General features: G+C 43.5%; 1 protein-coding gene across 1 annotated transcript; it reads right to left on the reverse strand.

The window, feature by feature from the left end:
* Positions 1 to 891: 891 nt before the first annotated feature.
* Positions 892 to 9,386, reverse strand: LOC133734024 (uncharacterized). Its single transcript, XM_062161687.1, has 3 exons — positions 8,431 to 9,386; positions 4,753 to 6,731; positions 892 to 1,619 (listed from the first exon to the last, which is right to left on the reverse strand). Exons 1-3 carry the CDS (start codon positions 9,384 to 9,386, stop codon positions 892 to 894), a joined length of 3,663 nt encoding a protein of 1,220 aa, XP_062017671.1.
* Between the last annotated feature and the right edge of the window lie 254 nt (positions 9,387 to 9,640).

The raw sequence follows: 9,640 nt of genomic DNA on the forward strand, positions 1-9,640 counted from the left end.
CAAATACATACTATCTTATTTCTCTTCATTTCTTGTATGACTATTTTTCTTTTACGTTTCAATTTATTTCTCATGTATCGATAGGCTACGGAGCAATCACCCAACTAAGACACAGGATGATGTTCTTGCACTTCTCAAAGAAATTAAGCAAGAGTTTAAGTACCCACGAAGAAATTACGAAATGTTCCTTGAGCTCATGAAAGATTTTAAATATGGACGGTATCTGAATCTATCTGCTATACTGTTATTTTATTTTTTTCTGTAATTTGATGAAGTCTCATACTTATCATTGATCCATGTCTGCCAGAATCGACATTGTTGGTGTCATTGCGAGGGTAAATGAACAAATTAATTATGGGATTCAATGACTACTTGCCCAAAGGTTATGAGATAGCCCTTGACGATGAATCAGTAGAATAAAAAAAGACAGTTGAATCTGAAGATGCTGCTAGCAGATTTATAGCCCAGATAAAGGCTAGGTGAATCGTGAATAATGTTGTTTCTTTCTTTTCCTAAATCAACTACAGAAGTTTTTTTTTTTTTTTTTTTTTTTTTTTGAAAGGGGTATGGAACCCAGCCTAGCTGGGAGGCTCAGCCCCACGCCCGGTTCCATTTATTATATTAATATTTAGATTTAGCATCGGGGGGGGACATAAAACCTGAACCCCGAGCTACATAAGAACAATGACACATATCCTCGTAGAGAACATCCTGAATAATAGCAGGAGTCTCCTCTAACCAAACCTCATCAATCATACCACAACTAGCAAGGTGCGCTAAACGATTCGCGACACCATTTGCTTCTCTATAGCTGTGCCGAATATTAACAGATTGAAAAGCCGTCATATATGCCTTACAATCTTCTAAAACCCGACCCACCTCAGAAAGATCCTATCCACCTCTTTGCAGGGCAGCAATCAAAAGGATAGAATCGCTCTCAATGTCAATGTCAGTCCAACCTTGGTGAATACCAAGAAATAGACCCGCTCTACACGCTTCAACTTCCATATTCAACGCGGAGTGAGCATGTACAAAGGGCCTAGCTAAAGCCGCGATTCCCACACCTTCAGCAGTTCGAACCACCACCCCAATTCCCCCACTGCCGTCAACACCACGGAAAGCTCCGTCAATGTTTATTTTAAGCCTTCCCCGTGGTGGACACTCCCACTTCGTTACGCTGCGTTTCATCTTCACAGTAGGTTTATACCGAACCTGTTGAAACTCCACCAAATAATTAACAGCCCATTGCGCAGCAAACATAGGATTGAAGTGGCCTCCTTGCCAAATTATTTTGTTCCTTTCATTCCACAGACTCCAAAGAGCCATGAAAAACATGCAGAGTTGCTCCCCATGCAATACGTCAATCATGCCATATATCCATGCATGCAAATTAATGGCTGCATGATCCTTCGGCCTTAATTTCAAAGGCCCCTCCACCCAAAAAGTCTCCACGCTATCACAGTTCTTGAAAACATGGACACTAGTTTCAAAGTTATTAGAGCAGAAGACACACCTGTTATCTGGTAAGTGAACCCTCCGATCCGCAAGTGCAGTGCGTGTAGGCAAGATTCCCCGCAGCAGCTTCCAGAGAAACACCTTTGTTTTAGCTGGCACATGTGCTGTCACGCCCCGAATTTTGAATAACAAATTCAAATCCGAAACATGAATTAATACAACTCACATAAATACAACCTGAATTTTTTTCTCAAAACAACCACACCTCACATCGCTCGATATTACATAAACCAAATCTCAAATTTGTTTATTACAGCACACTCTCACCAAATTATATTGTAAGGCTCAAATGAGCATAACTCACCTCACAATTTCAATTGCTGTAAAACTAAAACAAATTCTCTAACCCGCACGATCACCGTCCTGATTCTCCTGACCTGTAGGATTACCCGCTACACAATTTGAATAGTGTACCGGGATTGCAACAACACAAACCCGGTAAGCTTTTGACAGTCCGTATGAGTAAACAAGGAATTGCACGATTTTAAAGTAACAATTCAATTTCAGTATCTCTTAGCATAATAATTGAAGTGCACAACGTCACTTCAAGCATCAATCAACACACGTCTCATCATGACTACTCAAAAACAAACAACTGTTTACTCAATATATACTCACAGGCTTATGATTTATTTATATAAATCATCCCATGCAGTATATTATACTTACAGGCTTATGATTAATTATATTAATCACCCCATTCAGTATATCATACTTACAGGCTTATGATTAAATATATTAATCATCCCATACCGTATATTATACTCACGTCTCAACATGACTACGCAAAAACAAACAACTTCTTACTCAATATATACTCACAGGCTTATGATTTATTTATATAAATCATCCCATGCAGTATATTATACTTACAGGCTTATGATTAATTATATTAATCACCCCATTTAGTATATCATACTTACAGGCTTATGATTAATTATATTAATCACCCCATTCAGTATGTCATACCCAAGGGCATATGATAACTCGTTTATCCCCCAAGCAGTATGATGGCAGACAGACTAGAGCTCTAACTGAATCATAGAGTGTCACCTTGGCCAAGGTTCACCCTTACAAAAATATTTGCCTCAAATCACTCGACTCCTCATTTAACTCATCTCAACGACTCAACTATAGCACTTTACTCAATTACTCTTTATCACACTCAACTCAACCTATAAGATAAATTATATCTTCTAGAGAGTAATGCTCGAATTGTAAATCAATCGCATCAATTCCACACTTCACCAAATACCACACATCCAATATATATTCCACGTAAATATATATATACGTAGTCACCCACACAAGAATGACCACTAATACCAACTATAGTTCACATGCATTAAAATCAGGAAATTCATTTTTATAGTTTAAATACATTTTACTTACCTATGGACCGTAGTCGATCAAGTCCATATAATTTAAAACAAATATTTATTTTCATAAAACAATTTCCACAATTTCCCAATTAAATAAAATCACCGAATTTCGGTTCGTGAATGAACCATGTGCGATTTACTCACCTCGATATTCCCGCTGCGTCTTCAATTCAACACAATACACACCGAAACCGCTCACCCAAGGAAGACCGTCAATCACCTAATCAAACACGATCTTAACTTAGCCAACAACTCATAAATAAATTAAACGATGATCCAACGGTCGGATCGAAATTAAACGATGATCCAACGGTCGGATCTTCACAGATCGCCTTTAGGATCATCCTCCAAAAATCATCACGAATATCAAACGGTCAGATCTTCCTGAATCGTCCTTACCAACATCTCTACGAATTTATACGAAAATCCGACGGTCGGATTCTCACAAATCGCATTCCGAATCATCTTTTTACAAATATACGAAGATCCAACGGTCGGATCTTCGCCCATGACCACACAAAGTCACTGGGACAGTCATACGATCATCATATCAAAACTACAAGTCCATCGGACGGTACGATCTCGACAGATCACAAATCGAACGATTGAAATCGATCGAAATCGTAAAATTCATAACTTAATCATACGATATCCAAAAATTGCGTATAATATATCGAAATGATCGTATTGAAATATAGAATCTAAAAATGCACAGAAACTATATTTTTGACCCCCGGAGGTGGCCGGAAAAGGGCCGCCGGAGTTAGTGGCAGAGCCGCCGCCGACCACCGCCAATGGTGTCGGGGCCGGGCTGCTCCTCTTCCTCTCATCATGCTTAACAACTTTCATAACTATCATGTAAGCTGAAAATGACCGGAAGTGGTTGAAATTACCTAAAACAGTCGAGGTGGCCGGAAAATTTCCAGAATCCGGCGAAATTTGCAGAATCCGGCAAGGCTTGATTTCGACGTCAAAACTTCAATTTCAGGCTTCGATCCCTTCTAGAGAGTTGTTAAGAACATCAAGGAGAACTCACTGGTTCAAGAATCAATCAAAACGATGCACTGCAGCTCGAGATATACCTATCAAAAGCTTCGGTGGTGGTGGAAAATTTCCAGAATCCGGCGAGCTCCGACGAACGTGAATCCGATCACTCCAGGTGCGATCCTTCTAGAATGATGATCAGAAGGTTGAGGCGAGTTCAGGGAGCTAAGGATCGTGAGTTTTGGTGGCCGGAGCTAGGAGAAAACCGGCGTTGACTACAATCGAACTCAAATAGATTCAAGCTCCCCGCCGCCGCTACAGACCGCGCCGCCGTGCAAGGCTGGCACATACGGGTGCGCAAGGACCAGGCGAAGCCAAGGGAAGAAGTTTGGTGAAGATTGGTGGCTGGTGGAGGAAGATATGGCCGGTGGAAGTTTGTAGGCGATTTCCGGCTTCGGGAGGAAATCTGCAGCCGGTTTCCATTTTTGGAAATTCTGAAAATATTTTCGGAAATTTCCGAAAATGGAAGCTTTATACTAAATTGGAAACTTTTTCAAAAAATCATAACTAATTCGTACGAACTCCGATTTTTGCGTTCCGCATATGCCCTCGATCGTATCGACGAGCTCTACGACTTTCATGAAGGAAGTTTTCCCAAATTTTGAACGTATAAAAAGTCAACTTTCGCGAGCCCCTAAATAACGTTCGTTTTCGAAAATTAATCGTTCGAACTAATTCCACAACTTCTCCAAGCCTCGTACTCGCTCCCACTATCGTGAAATCATTTCTAAAAATCCACGGAATTTAATTTAGATTTTTCGGGGTATTACATGTGCACTCCAGATAGCATTCCAATACTTACTCAACGGACCTCCAATGACTGCGCTAGATGTAGTGGCAGTTACCGGTGCCTTCTTCGACTCTCTCCAGACAAAATACCCACTCCGTACATTATAAATGCCTTTCTTATCATAATGCCACACTAATCGATCCTCCACCAGTCTAGTACTAAGAGGGATACTTGCTATAAGCTCCACCTCACCCGGAATGAACAATTCATTAAGTAGGTCAACCAACCACACTTTGTCCTCCTGATCAATCAAATCTGCTACACACAACTCCTCGAGCCCTTCCATGGGTGGAGAATATGGTCTGAATGTCCGCGGTCTCGGCACCCACCTATCATGCCACACAGAGATACGCTGCCCAGTACCCACCTGAAACCGCAGCCCTTGCTCCAACACTTGTCGACCTGCCATTATACTCCTCCATGTGTAAGAGGAACCAGCTTCCAGCTCTGCCTCCATAAAGTCAGAGCGCGGAAAGTATCTCGCCTTGAGTAGCTGTGTCAACAGAGCATCCGGACGCTGCACCAACCGCCAGCCTTGTTTCGCAAGTAACGCTAGGTTGAAATCATGCATATCTCGGAATCCCAATCCACCTTCTTGTTTCGACACACAGAGCTTGTCCCAAGAAAGCCAATGCACTTTCCCCTTCCCCTCCACATCTCCCCACCAAAATTGTGCCATTAGCCTATGCATTTCATTACACAGCTGTCTCGGAAGCTCAAAACAATTCATCACATAAGAAGGGATAGCCTGTGCAACTGCCTTGATCAGTATTTCTTTACCTGCCGCACTAAGAAGCTTCGCTTTCCACCCATGCGTTCTCTTCTGAACCCTCTCCACAAGGTAGCCAAAAGCTTCCTCCTTAGAATAACTCACCTCCATTGGCAACCCTAAATATTTATCATGTTTGTCTACCCGTTGAACCCCCAAAAAATCAGCCAACCCTTCTTGCTTACTCATTGGAACATTGCGGCTGAAAGAGATTGAGCTTTTCTGCAGATTGATTTGCTGCCCGGACGCTTCTTCATACCTTCTAAGGATATCCTTGACACTCTCGCAATCTTCCAACTCAGCTTGACAAAATATGAACGAGTCGTCCGCGAAGAAAAGGTGACTGATGCTAGGTGTCGCAGTGCATATCTTCACACCCCGTAATCTCCCTTGTTCCTCCTCCAAGCTAAGTAACCTTGAAAGGGCCTCGGCACAAAACAGAAACAAGTAAGGCGAGATCGAGTCCCCCTGTCTAAGCCCACGCTCAGGAAGGAGACGACCTCTTGGGACCCCATTCAGCAGGAAAGAATAAGTCACCGTCTTTACACAACTCATTATCCACTGCACCCACAAGCTACAAAACCCCATCTTGAGCATAACAAGTTCCAGAAACCGCCACTCGACTCTATCATACGCCTTGCTCATGTCGAGCTTTAGAGCACAAAAGCCTTTATTTCCACTTCTCCGTCGTTTTAGAAATTGCCCAATCTCAAAAGCAATGAGAGAATTGTCGGAGATGAGTCGTCCCGACACGAAGGCACTCTGACAAGGCGAAATGATCGAATCCATCAGTGGCTTAATCCGGTTTGCAAGCACCTTCGAACCCAGTTTATACAATACATTACACAAGCTAATCGGTCTTAACTGTCCCACATACTGAGGTAGCTTTACTTTCGGAATTAAAGTGACAAAGGTGCAATTGATAGTTCTAAGCAGCTCCTCTGACAACAAGAAAGCCCTCACAGCCTCAACTACGTCTTCCCCAACTGTCCCCCAAAAGAACTGGTAGAAGCACGGGGAAAAACCGTCAGGCCCAGGAGCCTTCGACGGATGCATTTGCTTCAAAGCACCAAAAACCTCATCTGCTGTGACCTCCTTAGTAATCTCCCTGTTAATATCATCTGTGATCACGCAAGGGATAGCATCCAACACCTGCTGAAAGTCGACGGGCCGTGAAGAAGAGAACAAGCCTCTATAATAATCCAACACAATTTTTTCGATCTGGTCATCCCTTGTACACCAGACTTCATTCTCATCAAAAAGCCCTGTGATCTAATTCTTGCGCCTCCTGTTGGACGCACTCTGATGGAAGAACCTAGTGTTAGTGTTTGAACCCAAAATAACATTTTTTCCCGATAAGGGGGACTTGAGGAAAATCGGGCCAGTATCCGTGGCCCAAGCTATATATTTTCGATAAGCTCGGAATATATTGTTTAGAGACTAAATAAAGCCTACTTGAAGATCAAGCAATCGCGAGGCAAATCGTGATATTCATGGATTTACTAGTAATTATCAAGAGATTTGATGATTAATGGTGATTTGCTTGGTTATCAAGATTGTGCAAAACGGGAGGATAAATATACAGGCTGTATATATGGCCGAGATTACGCGAGCGTGAATATCAAGTTGGCCATATATATATATTTCCCATGCAATTATGGTCTTTGGTTGATCAATTAAGGAAGAAGTCAAGGTGGGCCACCAGCTAAGCTTTCCCATGCAATTGATGGTAGCTGGACGTGGGAGAGATAGGAAGCATGTGATCATCCTTGATTGTCAATAATGAAGGAATACATATGTATATATATATGTGATGTGGTGGCTCATGCATGGTGCAATTAAGGACAAGTCTCTCATGCAATGATGCAATTAGGGTGGACGTGGAACTATTTGCTGCCAATATGTATATGCATGCCGCGATCTACGGAATCCCCGCGACGAGTGCTCGCGAAGATATATATGTAATTAATGCATATCCTACAGCATCCAAGAGGAAGATTACGTCCAGGCATCCAAGAGGCAATTAATCTTTGCCTATATTCTAGCGGTGACAGAGTTAATCTTTTATTGACTACGATAGATATCAAAACTATTAAGAGTTTTGATTTGATTCAAGGCCAATAACTGTGGCCTAAAATATAGTATTTCATTCCTCTTTGGAAAGTGAATCTACAGCAAACAGCCTATATATAGAGGCTAAAGACGATACAAGAAGGGACCTCTCTCATATCAATCAATCCTAGCGATTACAAAGCCTCCCCGGAGCAAACCTTCAACCTTGTTGAAACCCGGTGACCGTGCGCCAGTCCTAGTCTCTCCAAGAGCCGACTGTCAGCATCACCAGACCAACCCGGCGACCGTACTTCCAGTCCCAGTCTCCCAGCGAGCCGACTGCGAGCGCAACCGCCACCGTTACTACCAGCGAAGCAAGGGTAACGCCCTCGCAACCCAGCGAAGCTAAAGTCACGCTTTAGCGCAACCCGTGCTTTCTCCAAACTTCCCAGTGATTGCTCTGCTTAGTCTACAATACTAAGTATCGATTCGGTGAACGCAAGAGACCACAACCAAAGTCCTTATCCGTAAGGCAAAAGTCCTTTTCCGAAAGGCTAGAGAAGAACCCTGTGACGAGGTTGGTGCTCTCCTCGTCCACAGCGCTTGAAGAAGAAGTCAGGTCAAGGGACTACCCCAACGACTGCACCCCGCGGTGCTGGCACGCCTGCGCAATCACTCGCTCAAAAGAGACAGTTTGCAAGCCAACTGGTTTTGGAGCCAAACAGTTAGCATCTCCCTCTTTCAGCCAGAAAATCTTCGCTCTCTGTTTCCAAAATAACATCTCTTGCTGTAGAAGAATGTGTAGCTTGGTTTCCAACTCCACCCTGAGCGATACCGGGGGCGGAGGTATCGTCCTTGTATCATAAAAAACTGCTAACCTAGCCCTAGTATCTTCAATAGTACGGGTAAGACTCCTAAACTTGTCAAAACTCCAAGATTCCAAGGCACTCCGCGTCCGCCTTATCTTATCACAAATTTTTGAAAACGCATCAGACCCAGAACCACTCTCCCAGCTTTGTTCAACAATCTGCTTGCAATCCTCTTCCCTAAGCCATAATTCCTCAAAACGGAATCTTCTCCCTCGCCTCCTCTTTGTTTGCATGTGCTCACGGACCTCCAGGAGGATTAGAAGATGATCTGACGTGCTAGGGTTTAAATGTAAAACCCTAGAAGCCGAATATAAATTTTTCCAGCTCTGCGAGGCGACAAACCTGTCGAGTCGAATTTTAATGAGATGACCCCCTCTAATGCCTTGCCAGGTATACCTCGGCCCCAAGAATTTGATGTCTGAGAGTAGGCCAAAGTCTAGTGCATCCCTCAGGCCCATCATCTGTCGTATATTCCTCACTACTCCACCTTCCTTATCATCAGTCGAAGTAATTTCATTCAGATCGCCGCCGACCACCCATGGCAGATTGCCATGCAAACTCAGGGTTTTAAGCAAAGCCCATGATAGATGACGGTTCTCCGGTCTTGGTTGCCCATAAAAACCGGTAAATCTCCACCGTTTTGGATCAGAGGGTTCCCCCACTACCACATCAATATGACTGTCAGAGAATGATTGTATATCAACCACCACATCCTCTTCCCAAAGTAGAGCCAATCCACCAGACCTACTAACTCCTTTACTGTTCTTTTTAGGCACAAATTTACATTCCACCACAAAACAATTCTTCCACCCTATCTGTCTTCTCACCCCATCCATCTCCTCCTCCGTACATCGAGTCTCACTTAAGAAGATCATCTTGGGAATGTTGAGGGTAATCAGCCCTTTAAGCCCTTTAACTGTCCAAGGGTTCCCAATCCCTTGGCAGTTCCAACTCAGCAGATTCATTGTTCGTGATGGGTCGAGCCCGGACCCATCACGGTGGAACGTTCAAGAGCACGTCCGGAGCTCGATTTCTTTGTACCTCCAGCTTCCTTTCTCCGAGATCCTCCAACCGCAAACCCTCGTTTAACCTTACTAGAATCGGTTCCGGCTGAGTTCCCAATAGGCCTAGGAGACGACGGGGTCAATGTGGCCTGGGATTGACCCCTCTTAGTCAATTTCTGAGTCTGTGGCCCAACTGTCATGCCCCCCATTATAGT

The sequence above is a fragment of the Rosa rugosa genome, chromosome 1 (assembly GCF_958449725.1).
Source record: "Rosa rugosa chromosome 1, drRosRugo1.1, whole genome shotgun sequence".
Taxonomy (NCBI): domain Eukaryota; kingdom Viridiplantae; phylum Streptophyta; class Magnoliopsida; order Rosales; family Rosaceae; genus Rosa; species Rosa rugosa.